Genomic DNA, 18,069 nt, shown 5'->3' with positions numbered 1-18,069 from the left:
TTAGAAACCAGGGTAAATCTCTCTTTTCATTGTTTGATTAATTGTCCTGCCAGCGTTACTGATTCGACAATTAAGAGAATAACAAATGAGGATTTGGTCCGTGCAATGACTGAGCTCGATTGAATGCGGCCTCCATCGCACTCACTGTGATGTTTCCTCCTCTCTCATGGTAGCAAGATGAGCCTGCTGTTCTGTGGTGTCTTTGGAGCATAGCGTGGGGAGCAGAGTGTTAAAGGCAAAGGTCTTGGCAAATTATTTCCTCAGCTGTGCCGCAGAGAGGACTGTTTAGGATAGGCTAAGAATGTGGAAGGTCTTTGAGAGTTTTGTTGTTGTACATGTTCCCTGTTGTGAGAGTTTTTTTGCAGCAAGAGAATGCAAAGCATAAAGCTACCATTTTGTCAGGGAGAAAAACGAGCCAGTTAAAGTTAAGGACGTGGACATGTTTTTTACTGACAACCAAAAAAGCAGTTTTTCCGTGTTCATGTTCAAATGTATTGTACAAATACATATCAACAAATCAAATAATGTTTTATTTGTTACTAATTCGTTTTCCTGTTCACGTTATGTAATGTAATTGCTGCCTGGACTAAGTTAAGTTGATGTTTTTTCCAGTGAAGGAGGTGCTACACTTTTGTTCTGCATGAAACCCATAGAGAGGTGGTCAGCAGTGAAAACTGCATGTGTACTTAAGTTTAGGCAAAGAAAGCACTTTGGTTAATAGGTGTGGTCAATAAATAGATTTTATTGGTTATTTTTAACTGTGCTTTAACTTACCATTGACTGAGTCAGTTTTAAACAAAGACCACAATCTTCCTGTTATCCCTTAAACAAGTGCAATGAATGCTTGAACAGTTTAACTGTGGTGCAGGGGCCACAAGCCAGTATTGTGTGGAAAGAGCAAACGCTGTAAAAGAACAGATGAAATACTCAGTTAGGGAGCATTTGGCCCATATGATCAGTTTCCAGATTTTGCAAAGCCGAGGAATCAAAGTCCTGTCGAAACATGCGTTCGACCAGCAGAGAATCAGGCTCAGCTGTCAGACATGAGGCTTCATCCTGTCTTCATAGTATCAGATAACCTATGAAAACCAACCCTACCAGAAAAACAGACATTAGGACAAACATCAGATAAGAACTACCTAAAATGACAGAAACCATCTTTGAGAAAAATGTCTCTCTAGTTGACTCTTTAGTTTGACCCACGTCCCATCCACTGACACTCTTCACATCAGAACGTTCCCCCTCCTGTGTGCTATACTGCTACAACAGATTCAAATGATTCCTCCAGCTTCTACATATGCACATACTGTAGGATCCATGTTTCCACCATTGTCCTCTTTAATATAAGAAAGAAAAATACTAACTCAAAAATGAGCGGCCAACATGACAAGCAAAAACACAAAAACTCCATACTGTAGTTTAAAACGGAAGTGTTCATGCATATTTATGTGGAGAGAGTTGTTTGTTCCCTCTACCCATCTCTTGACAGCAGTTTTGCAATTATTTATGGATTCCATGTTTTAAGTGGAACAGGAAGACTATTTCAGGCAGGAGCTGCTCAGGAGCACACAACTGTTTATGAAAACAGATGGCGAATACAAAGCAGCGCTTATTTATTTGATCAGGAAAATAAGAATGCAGCGAGCACAGTTCCAGTGAATGATTGCTGCTTTTATAATGTATGATCTCTGATCCCACTGTTCCTCATCATCTGAGACAGTATCAGTGAGAACTAAGACGGATGAATGTGCGGAATGCGAGCTGACGTCACTGGACGCTCTGTTACTGCAGTCACATGGCTAGGTAAACACAAGTAGCCGTTTGGCCTGCTGCGTGTGGGTGGCACCAGTGGCTCTGATCAAAAGGATTCAGGATAAAGGTTTTTCTCTTTAAGTGTGAAAAAAAGAAACAAATACTTTGTGTTTCTTTACTGGGATTCTTTCTATGCTTAAACATCAAACTAAAAAAGTGTTGTTTAAAAAGGTTTTCCTAGCTCGTGGTCACCCTTAATGCTGTTTCAGATCCTCAACACACATACATGCACACTGTTACACAACTCCGTGCACACGGACATGGAAACAGAGCCACGCACAAACATACAGTGTGTGCTGTATAGGGATATACTGTACATCCATCATGGATAAACTCAGACATGTGGTGCAAACACACAAACATTTATACTGCTCTGTTCATACAGATGTGTGTGTTTACACCAGTTGTGGAAAGTAACTAGCAACATTTATTTGAGTATTTTACATTGTATGCTACTTTATACTTACACTCCATTACATTTTGGAGAGAAACAGTGCAAACTGATGTTCACAATACAACGCTATCGACCATGGACATTGCATGCACGTGATTGGCTGACACAGTACGTCGCTGGATTATGTCACATTGCACTGCAGCAAAAGTCGAGCCCGGTTCAACCTATTTGCTGGACGACCCATGCGTTACTTTAGTGGAGGCCCATGCAGTGGCACATATGCTCTATGTTTCTTGTCACTTTTCAGTACTCTGTACATCATGATACACTGTGGCAAAGGCATCACTAGTGCATGACACATTGACAACACATTATCGCTGCTATCTAGTGGGACAGACAGCTTTGAGTTAGTATATATTGTTTATAGCTTGCTCAACCACAGTGAGACACAGCGAGCGTGTGATAGACAGAGATCTTTGTCTGTCACTCATGGACCCTGCAGCCACAGGGCACCACCAACTTCTCCTGTATCTTATCCAACAGTTTGCGTTTGCTTTAAAGGGATAGTTCACCGAAAAATGAAAATCCACCCATTATCTACTCACCACTATGCTGATAGAGGGGTGGGTGAAGTGTTTGATTCCACAAAACACTTTAGGAGTTTCAGGTGTAAACAGTGTTTCAGCTAAGGAGACCTCTTCTTCAGATGTAATAAAACAACAGAAAAAAAAACCCACATACCTCCATACTGCTCATGTGGTGTCATCCAAGTGTCAGCAAGCCCCGACATTCATATTCGACTCCAAACTGCGTCATTTACACCATGTTTCAAGCCTAAAAGTCCACTACCAGAAGTGGCGATGCTAGCGAATGTAGACACACGATCATGCACCCTGTGCGTGCACTTGGGCGAGAGTGTGTGTGGTGTTCTGAGGTGCCCAAGGCTACGTGAACGCGCCTCTGAGGAGGCTATCAGAGGACATTTAGGCTAAAAACATGGTGTAAATGATGCAATTTTGAGTCGAATATAAATGTCGGGTCTTGGACTTGGATGACACCACACAAGCAGTTTGTAGGCATGTTATGTTTTTTCTGTTGTTTTCTTATGTTTGAAGAAGTGGGCACCGCTTACTTCAATTTTATTGGATTCGGCTGCAACGCTGTTTACCCCTGAAACTCCAGAAGTGTTTTGTGGACTCAAACACTTCACCCACCCCTCCATCGGCATAGTGGTAAGTAGATAATGAGTGAATTTTTAGCCAGGTTTCCAAGATGGCTATCAGCGTGATGCCTGAATTCTTAATGGTTCTGCCCATTTGCACATAGTGAGCAGCCAACCAGAGTTTGTCAGCAAACGCCATCTCTTGTTCCCCTGTACCTTTATAGTCCCCGCAGATCCCCTGCATTCCCTCATTCTACATGGGGAAACCAGAGCCCGCTGGGAATTTCACTGACAAAGCAAGCACTTTACAAGCTAATGGTGGAAAAGCTGCCCATGGGGCTGACTGGACCTTCTTCTTAGGGGGACTGGCTCAGCAACACAAATCCCTTCACCTGCAAAAAAGAGGAAGAAGAGATTTATGCCCCTACATAGGTACACATGCATTTTATTAGAGGCTGGCATTCACACACTTTCAGTGTTTCACTTTGAGTACATCACTCGCTGTCTGTTTACAGGAGTCCTGTGGGAATAGGGATTGCAAATGTTCTATGAGAAGCTGTGTGTGTGTGTGTGTGTGTGTGTGTGTGTGTGTGTGTGTGTGTGTGTGTGTGTGTGTGTGTGTGTGTGTGTGTGTGTGTGTGTGTGTGTGTGTGTGTGTGTGTGTGTGTGTGTGTGTGTGGCCCTCTCTTTGATGAGCACAGACAAAGCACAGAACGCTTACCTTGCTGAGTCAGGCCCTGTGGATAAAAGATGAAATAACGTAAGAAGTGGAGGCAGCATGCGTGGACATATTCCCATACTGCCTTGCCTTTGACTGAACTCTGAGTCCTCAGACTCTCATCTCCTATCTATCAAATTATCTCATAGCGAAGCTTAAGTTGGACACTCGAGCAAGATCAGTGTCATATCAAAAATTCACTGTAGCCAATAATAGCAACTTTCAAAAGTTCAGCGTATTTGCCTCAGTTCTCATGTCTCAGTCAACTCCAAATTGTTTTGTTATTCAACTGTTCATTAACTTTAAAAAAAACCCTCTTTGACGTAGATCACCTCCTCCGAAAGAATTATTGCCTGCCTACCCGGTCAGACTTATGGCTTCATAAAAACATTTTATTGTGGAACTGTAACACCCTGCCCTGTTGTCTGAGACCTGCACTGTGGATGAAACTAGCACACAACCATCCATTTTTCATAGCTTAAATAAGACCTGTGAGCAACAAAATAAAGGAAAACTATTGCTTAACCCTTTTTATTACACTGCACTCTTAATCCTCTGGCCTTTCGTAATATAATTCATAAACGTAACAGAGAGTCTTTAAGAAGACACACAAATCAATATTACAATTTCCATTTTGCAATGAAAGCTGGGCTGTAAATGATCCCAAGTGGCTGAAGCGGGCTCGAGGGCTGAATCTCCATGTTGATGGACGACGGGGAAGTTGGGCTGTTTATCTCAATGCTGTCCATCTTCCTTTTTTTGATGAACATGTGACCAGGACAATAACATATGAAAAGCACATATAAGGGGGAATTAGCTGTACAGTCACCTCTGGGGAATATTTCCACTGCTGAGTGAGTGGCAAGGTTACTTTCTGTGAATTTCAGAAGACAAAAAGGGAAATTATATTCATAAAACTGCAGTATTTGTTCTCAACATACCTTTCATGAATGGGCTGTTTGCTTGACCTTTAAATATGCAGTGTATGGTGCAGAGTGAAGTGAGAAAACTTTGCATACATCCTAACTGGTTTATCTGCAATGGAGATTTTTTTGGTAAAATGAAACGCAATTTGCTTAATTATTGTTCACCCGTGTGGCTCATATGTACGTTTGAATGATTGACTGAACTGCTGTTACTTTTTCATACATTGCATGTCGGCTGTTATCAGAGGTCTGTTGTGCAATCCACCTAATCTTCAGGTGCAAGTTTACAACTTTTCAAAATAAAAGCTCTGTAATTCAGCTTCGTATAAAGCATTGCAGCATTGCAGCATCAAAACGAACCTTATGTTTGTTATCAAATTATCATAATGATCTGACGGCGATTTTGACCAGCAGTTTCCGACCTCTGTAGTTTATCAGAGGACGTAGAAGAAGACATGTTAAACACGTGTTTATTCAATCTTAATAACTTAATATTAAACGTATCGCACATCCAAATCGCACCAAACTTCTCACTGCACTTCCTCGGGCAATTTACAATACACATTCTAAAATGAGCGGTTTGCAATGCATGCTTTCCACAGACGGACAGACAGACAGACGTTTGAGGAAGTAGGTATGAGTGGCAGTGTGACAACTGATTTGCTCGGACGTAAATCTTTGAAACAAAGTGTTCTGCGGCCAGCGAGGATCCGCGTCTGTTGACACACTGGTCGCCGTCTGAATCGACTGTGAATTAAGCCACACAAAAGCCTACTGGCACCTTGCAGACTGAACAGGGCAGAGGGCCGTAAAACAAACAAACAAGTGAGGGCTGTGTTCCCTTCTCGGCTCTCCAGGCCCCAGCAGTAATCCTGACTGGACCATTATACACTAATGGCTTTGGCATGCTGTTTTGAGGTGGTCTGCCAGGTCTATATACCCAGCCAGATCCCCTCTTTTTCACCCAGCTGAAAGTGCGGAGCTGGGAACCAAACTGCTTGAGAGAGGGAGCCAGCCAGGACACATAAGTGAAGAAAAACAATGTTTACACAAATTATATCACACCAAAAAAAAAACTAACCGTGATTCCGCATTGGATGTGGTTTTAAAAATATATTCATACCATACAGGCTTTCACGAGGAGATATTTTTTATTTCGCTTTGTCTGTGACTCATTTCATACCACCATGTTCACTTTTGAAGTCAGAATATGGGGTACTCCCAATGAGGTTTTCTCTAGGCAACGGCATCCAAGGCTGGGAGCTCGACAGCTCTATCTCTGGTAGAGACTCACTCTCTGGGTTTCTTCTAGGATCAGGCTAAGTCTCTCCCAGGAAATGTAAAGACGATAAATCCCATTAGTCACACTTCAGAAATTAGAAGAGTCTGAGTAAGAAAGTGTGAAGAGTAAGGGGAGGGGTAAACAGAAAGCCCGGTGCAGACACAACGCTGGTGTGAGAAACATATTAAAGGGGTCGAATGTGTGCATGTGCATGTTTTAATGCACATGCACGTGCGGTTTAGTTCATTAAGTCTGTGTGTGTGTGTGTGTGCTTTGACAAGCCGGTGCACAAGGGCGAGAACATGAGAGGGTGCGGATGCCGAGCAGCTTTTAGGTGTGTGTGTGTGCTAATCTCCGCGTACACACAAATGTGTTCCTCATTCCCCGCAACACGGCCTCCTCCACTTTGGCAGCCCACTTCAATAGTTCCCTTCCCTCCGGCGATGACGCAAATGACCCTCGATGACTGACCCCCACGGTAAAACCTGTAAAACATTAGCCAGCGTGAAAAGGAATGACTCTCCATATACTCTCCCCGCAGCGGGCAGCCAGGGGAGGATTTACAGGCGTCCTTCCAGCGGATGGCTGTCGTGCTCACTCGCCCGCTCGCTCAGGGTGGATGTGGCGGAGGAGAAGGTGGGGTGAGGTTTTTGGAGTCACCTGGATAAAGAGCCAGACAGTTTGAGTCAGAATTGTTTTTCTGCCTGGACCCAAGACTTTCCGCACTATTCCTGCAGTTATACTCTGTACTGTACACAGCCCTATTAACACCTTAATATCTGTTTTCCTTTGCCTCCTTCTATTACTATTAAATTGTGTCCAATTAAATTCAGTTTATGAAGAGATTTTCCAAGGAGAAGGATGTTTACTTAATGAAAGTTGAAAGAAGGCGAATACATTAAGGATAGAAATTATATTAATTATATAACAGTGTTCATCTGTTATATCTTTTTTATCATGTTAAAATCTAGCCACCACTTTTTTTATTTTAAGGTATGTTGTTCATTTTCAAAGTTGGTGTATAGGCTGTTTCTGTAGACCCAAAGCTAAACTTAAAAATATCTTTAACAGAAAATAACAGAAGATAGACTGTTACTTTGATGGCCTGTATCCATCTACACTTCAAAGTGAGAGGTAGATCAACCACAGCAGGTAGATCAGGGGGTTCATCTAAAGGACATTCATGCTAATAATTATACTGGATGAATATTTATTTTATTAAAACTGGTGCGACAAAGTCCTGTCATCATCCAGGAGGTGAATCCTGCAAATAAACATAATTCTTTTACAAAATTTTATGAAAAAGACAGTTTCCCAAAGAGGGTCCCAAGAGAGAAGAAGCTGTATGACACTGATCATGAGAATACCTCCATCTGCAGGTGCAAATCAAGATTACAACTCCTTTTCAAAAGCCATGAGGAGCAATATAGAGTTAACTGGGGCTCCAACGCCCATGAAAGTGAGTACAAGGGTATTCGATTGGTGTCCTCACTAAGCTGCTGTCATTTCTGAAGCCCTGCACACAAGTGAGACTAAGTAGAATCTGACCTACTTTCTTTTGGAGTGAAAGTGAGTGCAGGGGTGTCTGAGGGACGTTGAGCTCTGCAGATGTCAGAACGTCCTTGACGGAGGGTAATATATGAACAAAGGTAGAATAAGTGAGAACATTTTCAGAGACCCTGTGTGACTCTGAGCTGAGTGTGTGTGTGTGTGTGTGTGTGTGCACTCAAGGCGGCATGTGTAGGAATTCATGACTTTGCAGACCTGAGTGTAAGTGAGAAAGAGCATAGTGGGTTTAATTGGACAGAAGAGCTGGTGCATAAAACCCTGGGGTCAAGCTGATTTGAAATCCTGCGGACTGATCTCCTGGTTCTTTAATTAACCTAGCCACGCTCTCGGTCTCTCTCTCTCTCTCTCTCTCTCTCTCTCTCTCTCTCTCTCTCTCTCTCTCTCTCTCTCTCTCTCTCTCTCTCTCTCTCTCTTCAGCTTCTCTTTTCTCCAAACCAGGGGAGCTCTATTCAACACTTCTCATAACCCGTGTCCTCAATGGACACCAAATTCAGGTCCCGGCAAATCCAACATGCTAACGAGTGAATACAGCTCCCGGAGATCCAAGTAGACACACTTCAACTCCTCTCATATCAAACCCGTAATAAGGGACAAAATTGGACGTGGGAGGCGGCGGGAGAAAAAAAGTAGGATTGTGAATGAACGATTAAGAAACACTGCTCGCAGTTATGGAGCTATTGTAGGACGAGGCTGTTTCCGGCTCCCACTGCAGCCAGATTTAGGAGAGCGCTCTGAAGTAAGTCGATGACAGTGGGTCAATCCCAGTGCAAGGCTTCATGGTTCATCCGTGTGGAGGGGGAGCTTCACTGATGGGTACTGCCGCTGCTGTCGTAGCTCCCACCACTTCACACGAGCAGGGAAGTGGTTCTCAACTGGTTATTGGCTGCAGCAAGTTAAACAACAAGCATATTCCAGTAGTTTGTTTGTGCTTTGACACCGTGGTGTTTACCCAGCACCTCAGAGGCATGGCAGCCTGCAGTGGGCTGTGGCTCGGAGCCATGGTGGTGGACAGGGCATGGCTGCGCACTGGCATCCACACTGCTGCCCTCTTAACATTCTGGGTGAGACGAAGGCTGGGGGTTTACTTGGCCGCCTCTATTTAGAGTCATGAGAGAACATTTACAGAGGGAGGCGGGCATATTTTGGCTTGCTGCTTTTCTTTGTGTGCCTGACATTTTCATCTTATCCAGCCTACATATGTGTTTGAGTATTTTTCATGTTTTCACTTTATGATTATTCCTGCTCTCCATTTTGACCAAGAAGTGATTCCCTCTACACTGTAAAAAATACCAAACAAACAAAACACGCATTTCCTGGTTTTGAAGCAAAAATTAAGTTTAAAGTTTTAGCTATATGGTGGAGAGTTAGAGACGCTTAAAGGTGAATGAGGAATGTGGATCATCTTGTTAAGTTAAGCTTTAGTTTAGGTTTCACAAATAATATATTGTATACTCATACTCATCAGCAGCTCATCATCTTAAACATCAAGACTTTAAAATGATTGTGCAAGAAGCTGGTTACTTAATGGTTATTTCTTTAGTCTCATAATATTATGGCTTTTTTCTCATTAAATTATGACTTTATTCTCGTAATAACATGTTTTTTTTCTTATGAGATCCCGACTTTATTCTCGTAAAATCACGAATTTATTAGTTTATTGCTGCAACGAATCAGTATAATCATTTTTGTGTAAAGTTAAATTAACAGTGTTTTGATTTCGCAACAAACCTCCAGTAAATACGCCTGCTTAGAAGTATCAGTCGTATTCTGTATATTATTATGCTGCAGCTTACTAATGAAACAAAAATGTAACACAACGAGGAACTTTTGTACTAAAAACAATATTTGACTCTTACTCTCTCTCTCTTTGGCTAGCGCAGACTGCTTCGAAGGTTAAGTTGATCCAAACTGTCACTTATTTTTTCACTTGTTTTAATCTGTCTGCGTTTTGACTCCGCACCAGTACAATGACGGTGGATGGAATTTTGTTTTTGATACTTACAGCATTAAAAAAGCAACATCTCTTTCCAGGAACAATGTCTCAGTTGCTCCTGATATTCCAGAGCTCGCTTTGACCTCACTGCGTAAAGGCGTCATAGGTAGAAATACTTCCAAAGAAAACTGTTAACTGTGAGGTCTGGGGTTATCCACAGCAACCAGGACAGTGTTCCTGGAAAGGCAAGTTGCGGTTGAACATTTTAAATAAGATTCTTTAGTGCTGAGAGCACCACAAATGGAAGCAGAAAGCAAACAGATACTTTAAAACCCCGACCAATTAAATCCAGGGTGTAGCTCAGCAGTTGCCGTCATGGGCTACTTTACATTGTACTACCTTACATATTGTGAATATGAGAAACTGGACAGCAGGTAGAAATAGTGATGGAAACAAAATGTTCAGCTCCAATCAGTCAAGTGCTTGAAAAACCTTCACTGAAAAAAAGAGACGATTTATATATACGAGTTTTAACATTGACAATGGAATAACTCATGGATCTTAAAGGAAAAATATCTGGCATATGCAGGCAGCTGATATCTATGAGTGTGTGTAATTTGGTGATGCTCGATAAATTTAAGGGAATGTTTGGTCTTGGTGGCGAGATGAACTCTGCTGCCTAGTTTCCAATGTGTTTTGTTGAAAGATCTTTTCTTTCTGTTAACCTACAGCTGCTACACTGGCTAATACTACTAACTAGCACAATCCCTTCCTTCTGCTGTTTGTCTCTTGAGGGCATCACTCTGGTTTAAGTGCAGTGAATTCACAATGGAGCCAAAGTCTCATAAAAAGACCCTCAGACCTCACAGAGTGTATCGTGTTCCTTTGGTGTCTGTAGCGCTGTGATTGAAAGACGTACTTCCATTTTCAAGACACAAAGCATTTTTTTTCCTTCTGACGACTGGTTTCAGTCTCATGTAAATCAGGAGTGCTGCTAAACGTGATCGAGAGCCACTGCTACATCTGGCTTATTCTGAGTTACGGGGGGGGTGCATCACGAATCTAGGAGAGGGTGAAACAAAGGGCAGAACTTCTACAAAGTTGTTATTTTTCCCAGTAGGTGCACTGGGAGCTTTAGGACAAAAACAAATCCATTTGGAAACTTCACTGCTTCCACTGCGTTTAATGCCTGGAGGCTGTCCATGAAAAACCCGGAGATATCTAAGAAATCAGTCATGTGTGGTTTTACCTCTTCAGACATAATATTGGCAGTGAACTGTCAAATATTTTAAGGAGAATCTTAGACGGCTTTTCTCCGTCCGCCTGGAGCTAAACATGGTGATAAAGATTGAACAAGACCTTCTGTTTTTGTTTTTCTTGTTCTTCATCATTAGCGCATGTAAAGGCTTAACTGACTTGGACAGAACATGTAAAGCCTCTTCTCTATTGTCATATTTCTGTGACAGTGATATATACATTTTTAGCCTCTGTGAGATTGTTGTTACCTCAACCAAGGAGGTTATGTTATTACCCACGTCTGTCTGTTTGTTTCTTTTTTTATTTGTCTGTGGGAATTTTTCCGTGTGGAGTTGGACTTTGGTCTCCCTGTCTCTGCGTGGCTTTTTTTCAGGGTACTGCGGCTTGATCCCACAGTCAAAAGACATGCAGAACAGACACCTCACAAACTGAGTCTGATCAATATTATTATTCTATTCATTCTGACAATTTGCCATAGGAGATAAAATGTTGTTGAGCAGTGAGGATGATGATCCGTTAGGAACAAGAAGAATTTCATCTCTGATGAAGGTGCTGCGAAATGATCTTTATTGCTTCAAAGTCAATTTCAGGGTGTCAGTGGTCCAGTTATGCTACCAGCACTAACACCTGCTACTAACACAAGGACCACACATTGAAAAGAGGAAAACTAATTTCTGTGATCCAATTGATCCTGAACAAGTCAAACAACTCTCTGGAACGCCTTTGAAAAGATGTGAACAATTCAACAAATCAAACAACGTTTCAGTGTGTATATGAGATTGACACAACGTAAGGTTGTATTTATTTTTAAATGTGTGACCATTTTGGACGTAAAAAAACAAAGACCAGTGTACAAAGACCTTAAAGGGACCCTAGGTTTGTCTTTGATGGACGGATGGATGGGATAGAGCATTGGCGAGAGAAAAACCCATGAAATTTGAGTGGGGGTCTGGTTAAATTTGCCCTACTGGGATATTTATGGTTATAGCATTCCACCATACTTTTGTCAATTTCTCAGGAAATAATGACAGAATGAATGGAAACATTTTTTGGGCCGATTGGTTTGTCTTAGCAGAGGTTAGCATTGTGATTGACGTCCTTGTCTCTTTCTACATCTTTTCGACCCTCTTGACTGATGTTGCTTTTCACTTGGGAAAAACCGATGATGTTTGCGTGACAGCCATTTCTTGTTTATAACTAACGCTGGTGGTTTGAAGTTGGAAATCACTGAAACCAAACTTTCAAATTTTGTTTACTGATTTTCCCACATGGATTTACAAAATAAAAACACATTTGGGCACAGTGGCACCAGACTGCAACCGCTGTTTGATTCAGTAAGTGAGTAGTACATCATCCACATGTATTTGTAGCTTTTTGTCAACTTCTCAGAGGAGATTAACTCCATCGCGGCCTGTGAAGTCACTCGGTACAAGAGTCTATCTGCGCCACTCAGATGCTCAGCTTTGATTTTGTGAGGGTTTTTTGTTTTGTACATCAAAAGGTCCTTGTAGACGTCTATGTAGTCTGGGTCTGTCTCTCAGAGCAAGCAGATGAAAGGTTGGGTTACATAAGACCGTTAGACCAAAAGGCTGTTTATGTGCGTGTGCGCCTGGAGAGCCTCACTGATACTAGGACCTTGTAATAGAACAGGACTCCTCTGCGACCATGGACGAGCCCACTGCCAGCTCCTATACTGTAATAGCAAAGCCCCTGCCATCAGAGACATGCAGGAGAAGATGAAACATCTCACTCCCTATCTAATACTATCATTTACGATAATTTACATCTAATACATGAGCCTTTCACACAGATGATTGCTTGATGACTTCCTTTTCCGTCTTGCATGGTGGTTTTAATGCATGAGAAGGTACGCGCACGCCTGACGGAGCTTTAAAGTGACTCACAGATATTATCGTGCTGACGAACGCAGACTGCAGGCTCTTCGTAGCTGTGGTGCTCAGGATAGAAAATGGAGGATGGGAGAATGAAGCTGTTTGTCATGAAAGGGCAAACCCCTCATATTACATTTTTTTTACAACCTCCTAAATGTCAAAGTATGGGAAGGCGGTTGTACTTTATGAACGGGCGTGCACTGCATTGTGTGGGATTGCTCCATTATTGAACTTGTTGGCTTATTGTCAAGGTTACCATTTTTGTGGAGCAGAACCCATTGTTGCCAGAGCCTTGACCAAGGGATGAGGTGCACAATAACTATCACACAAAGTGGCCAACAGAGCAGAATATGTATCCTGTTCCGCTAAATATGCCAAATGTAAAACCTAAAGAGTCCTCACCAAAGATTCAAAACACAGGACTGCTGTGAATCCAAACATGATTTACAGTAGAGGTCATAGAGGTCGCGTAAGGCCTTTCAGTCAATATTAGCTTGCGTTTAACTTAAAGTCTGGTTAATTTAAAACATCATCTAATAAACATGACTGTAAAATAGGCCTTCAGTTTCCATTATCATAAGTTATTGAACACTGTATGCTTCCATTTTACAAAGTGCAGTAGATTTTTTTTTAAAAGCTTCAAGACAAAAACAAATTTTATATTCACATGCAGTGAATTGGAGACAGACAACTTTAGCACATGAAACTTAAGATATCTGTGTTGTCTGTCTCCAATTCACATGCAGTGAATTGGAGACAGACAACTTTAGCACATGAAACTTAAGATATCTGTGTTGTTAGACATATAGCTAGAGGGTAAACAATAAGTGGCACATGTCGGTCTTCAAATCACTGTACACATATCACTGCCAGTGTTTCTGGTCACTTATGGACTAAACTTATAATAAATAATAACTGCTGCTCACCAAAAATTCCAGGGAATGAGGGGAGCAATAAAAAGATGTAATGTGAAACTGGGAAAGAAAAAGAGACCAAAGGACTCTGAGTGGATAAATCGAGAGTTGATTTTTTTTATTATAATAAGGCAACAGGAGCAGTGACTCCAATGTTGAGTTTATTTAGACTGAAGCAGCACTGTGGGAAAACCCTCCACAAACAACACTGACGTCCACACAGGCCCATAAACACAGACGACTGAAACCCACTGGTTTCCTAACGTTTTCAGTCACAGTGTGACACAACCCAGTGACCTCCACCAGCTCAGTAAATTACACCTGAATTATCAATTTGGCTTTTATCCTGAGCCGATTGCCGAGTGTGTGCAGCAGATATTTTGTCACAGCGACGTGCCAGTTCTGGGGCCCCAACAGAGGCAAGAGAGGAGGAGGGTGTAGTGTTGACTTGGCTCTCCCGCATCTTGTTTGCCAACAATCAGCGACAGAGCCGATGCATTTAGTGACTCCCCAAGAAAGTGGAAAACGGGTTTAAAAGGCCTGTGGGAGGACACAGTGGCTCATAATTAGGCAGCGTAAAAATCTCCAGCCTCTACCAGGCCCTCGGGCAGAGAATAGCAGCTAAAGTAAACCAAACCTGAACATGAAATCGCATTAGATGTCTGTGCTTGGTGGGAAAAAAACAGACAAAACCTTTTTTTTCTCCTCAGTGTATAGCTCCATGATGGTGTTGCCTCTGTTGTATGGACACTAACAGAAACAGGATGTGCAGGACTGCGGTTTGAACATGTTTGTGTCTCTGTTTTTCTCACAGATGCTTCCCCGCTCGGATTGGGACCACAAGAGAGGCTCCCGAGGATCACAGGTTAGCACTGTCCAGAGAAAAAAAACAGACCCCGCTAGTAATAACAATAATGATAAACAGCTGACAGGAAAACACACACACACATACACACACACACACACACGCACACACCCAGGAACCAGCTCCCTGATCTCAGTCACTCGCCTACACACACCTTATAAATGACGCAAACAGCAAAAGTCCTGCCACTAATGGGGCTTTTTCACCCACTCATTTTAGCCGTGGTTAAACAGCATGTCCAGAGGTGTCACTTCCCACCAGAGTCCTTGTTGCTCTCTGTTAGCGAGAAGGACTCAGGCCGGTGAGTTGGCTGTGAGGCGCGGCAGAAGCCATTAAAGGCCAGGGTAGAGAAACTGGAAGCCTTGGCACAGGACACACGGCTCGTTGAGGACAGACACAAGCAGCCACATCCTTGATATCGCCTTTCCTATCTTTTGGGGGCCACACTGTGCACAGTTTTGAAATTGATGTATTGAAGAGTTACAGAGCCACAGAGCAGGACTCTGGAGTACGTGGAGAACAAACAATACCCTTGGCATTGTCATGGCCATATACACTGTGTGTGTGTTCTGTGCTGCATGTTGTCCTATCAGGAGGATATCCTTTAGAAGTGAATAGACTGTGTGTCTATGCTGACAATGTACAGTAAGGGTTTCAAAATCGAGGGGGTGCTGCTGTTATTGACAAGCATTTGACGAGCCATATTTGTCGGGCGTGACTTGAACCCTGCAGTGTGCGCGCTAAAGCGGCAGACATGCTGGGAAGAGCCTGAAAGAAACATGGCCATTCAACCAGATTCAGATGCTCCCCTAAAATCAACAGTGTGGAAATACTTCACCAGAGCAAATAAAACTTTCGGGTACATAAGGGAGAAGCTAGGAGAAGCCCCAACGGAGTGGACCAGTAAGGCAGAAGACGATCAGAGGATTCTCTAAAGGTTCTATCACCGAACATCCAATCTCTCTCTCACACAATGACATGGGTCAGAGAAAATATGTCTGCTGTGAAATTAAACTTGAAACTACTAAAATGCAGTTGTCATGAATGCCCCAATGTACAGCATGTTTGGGCATCGATGAATGCCACCAAGTTTTGTTTGGAGGGAAAATTTAAGGATTTTTCATGAAAAGTAATCTTCACTGTGCAGTGCAGGGTTGAGTTTGAAATCAAATCCTACACTGTGTCATTTCTTGGACATAATAAAACTCCTAGTGTGTTACCAGTGTAGAACGCAACATGGATGATCAAATACAAGCGTTGCTGACCCTGTTGTCTTTGCTAACAGCTGTTGTACAGTTAAATTCCTCATTTTACATTGTTACAGTTGCTTAAATGCAGAGGACACCAGCTATTATCTGAGCGATTCCTGTGTACAGCAGCACACACATGCCTTTCTGTTTACCTGCAATGTCATGTGATATGCGTGACCCAAAACGCTCGTGTAGAAAGTGTTTGTTTTAGTTTGAAAATGCTGCTTTCGAAAAAAGACTAAGTTGGGTAGTATGGACGTAGTAAGACTGTACCATATACCAAGGCTCGTGCTGCAGCAGCCCGGGTTTGACTCCTGGGCCTTTTTCTGCATTTCATCCTTTCTCTCTCTCTCTCTCTCTCTCTCTCTCTCTCTCTCTCTCTCTCTCTCTCTCTCTCTCTCTCTCTCTCTCTCTCTCGCTCTCTCTCTTCCCCCTCCTTTCCCGTCTCTCTCCAGTGACTGTCAAATAAAGGCAAAAATTACATTGAAACATATTGTCCAAGGCTAAAATCAATTTGTTATGTGGAGTTAGTAGGAGAGCACATCGTTTTTTGATTGATTCATTCCCCAAGCTGCCATTTAAACTCAATTCAGTTTTTTTTATTGGGACCGGTGCTACGCGTTCATCAATGGAAACTTGTAATAGTCCGGACACTGACACGACGTGTAAGAAGTCGAGGCTTATGTTGGCATCTCTCTGCATCTTCTGGCTGTTTTCCCTCCAGCAGGTCGACAGTCAGAGAAGCTGGTCGCACTCCCCTCTGCCGCGGCACCTCGTAACATGTGCAGATCTCACACTTTGCTCTTTAGCCAGTGACCAGAGCGCTTGATGGATCTCCACTGTGTTGCGTTCGCCAACATGCGCACATTAGCAGGCTCAATTTCCAGACCACGTCTTTTATTTTTTTCTGTCCAAAGCTTGCGGTGGATGTTTCAGTTTAGGGATTGACAGTGAAGTTATGTATGGAAAGAGTTATTTAAATATTTGTATTCGACTTGAAAACACATTGGTTTTGGAACATTACCCGTGGAGATTATTGAAGAAAAGAGTGTTTGTAGGCTCGGTTCTTGTGAGTGTTATTCTAAATTACAGAAGGGCTGGAAGAGTGGTCTATCAGACAGACAAGCTGTGACATTGCAGTCATGTTAAAGATTTCTCATGAAATCCCCATGAGCACTTCAAACGCTCCAGATCAGCGTTTCCTCGACTGCGGGTTTGGGAGTTGAAAGAGGTCACTGCCCTTTCTCTGGCTGGTCCCATCATGACAGTGGAGGAGAGGATTTTCTCATTAAAGTGGGGCCTGTGGCAAAACTCAATTTAAGGCTGAAAGCGCATGAAAACATTGAACTACCTGCACTTTTTGCTTGTCCTCTGCCTGGGAAAATAATTGGATCTGCCACAAATGATACAGAAGCATTTTGCAATTTTCGCAATTTTCAAGCTCCTGCTTTTTATGACATGGAACAGTAAAACACGTCTGAGCTGATGCCATTACTCTGGGAGAGAGAAACTGGGTTTCATTTATAGTGGAGCTATTCAGTTTGCAAGATGTTTTAAAAGACTTATGACTGCGACCGCTGCAGTGCCGATGATGGATTTATGTTTAACCACTTGTATCGTGTAGTAAATCATCGCTCACTCGTTGCACCATCTGTTTTACCTCATGCATCTCTTTTGTTTGTTCTGTCCTTCAATTCTTGCTCCTGCCTCCACCAGTGTGTTTGTGTGTTCTTTTTTATAGAGATAATAAACACTTAAATGTGTTTTTTTTTTTTGCTGTAAATCAAATTATATGTTATTTGATGAATTATATCACTGCTGCTTTTAAAATAAAAGTTTATGTAAAAAAACTTTTACTTTTATTGGTCGAACATTGCTTATAAAGTCATCCAGTGCTTAAATAGTGTGTCTTGGACCTTTCAGGGCCAATGCTTACGTAGAGTCATCTGTTTGGGATGTCTCTACGTCATGACATTTATATTTATTTGAAAATGTTAACAGACTCTAATCAAAGCTAGTCCGCCACAAACAACCGCTGGTGAGTGGGAATCTGGAAATCTGCATTCATTTTCAAAATCTATGTTGAAACTAAACC

At 42.3% G+C, this 18,069-nt stretch overlaps 1 protein-coding gene across 2 annotated transcripts in view; it reads left to right on the top strand.

Annotated features, from left to right (window-relative positions):
• The window catches only part of LOC118110019 (cGMP-inhibited 3',5'-cyclic phosphodiesterase A), a 79,791-nt gene that overhangs the window by 24,984 nt on the left and 36,738 nt on the right, over nt 1-18,069 (top strand). For both annotated transcript variants that reach the window (XM_035157558.2, XM_035157557.2), the window contains exon 2: nt 14,674-14,724. In XM_035157558.2, coding sequence (XP_035013449.1) covers nt 14,674-14,724 — 51 coding nt within the window. The remainder of the gene's footprint in view (nt 1-14,673; nt 14,725-18,069) is intronic.

The sequence above is a fragment of the Hippoglossus stenolepis genome, chromosome 5 (genome assembly GCF_022539355.2).
Source record: "Hippoglossus stenolepis isolate QCI-W04-F060 chromosome 5, HSTE1.2, whole genome shotgun sequence".
Lineage (NCBI taxonomy): Eukaryota > Metazoa > Chordata > Actinopteri > Pleuronectiformes > Pleuronectidae > Hippoglossus > Hippoglossus stenolepis.
The sequence above is the reverse complement of the archived record's forward strand: the minus strand, read 5'-3'. Positions and strand labels throughout refer to the sequence as shown.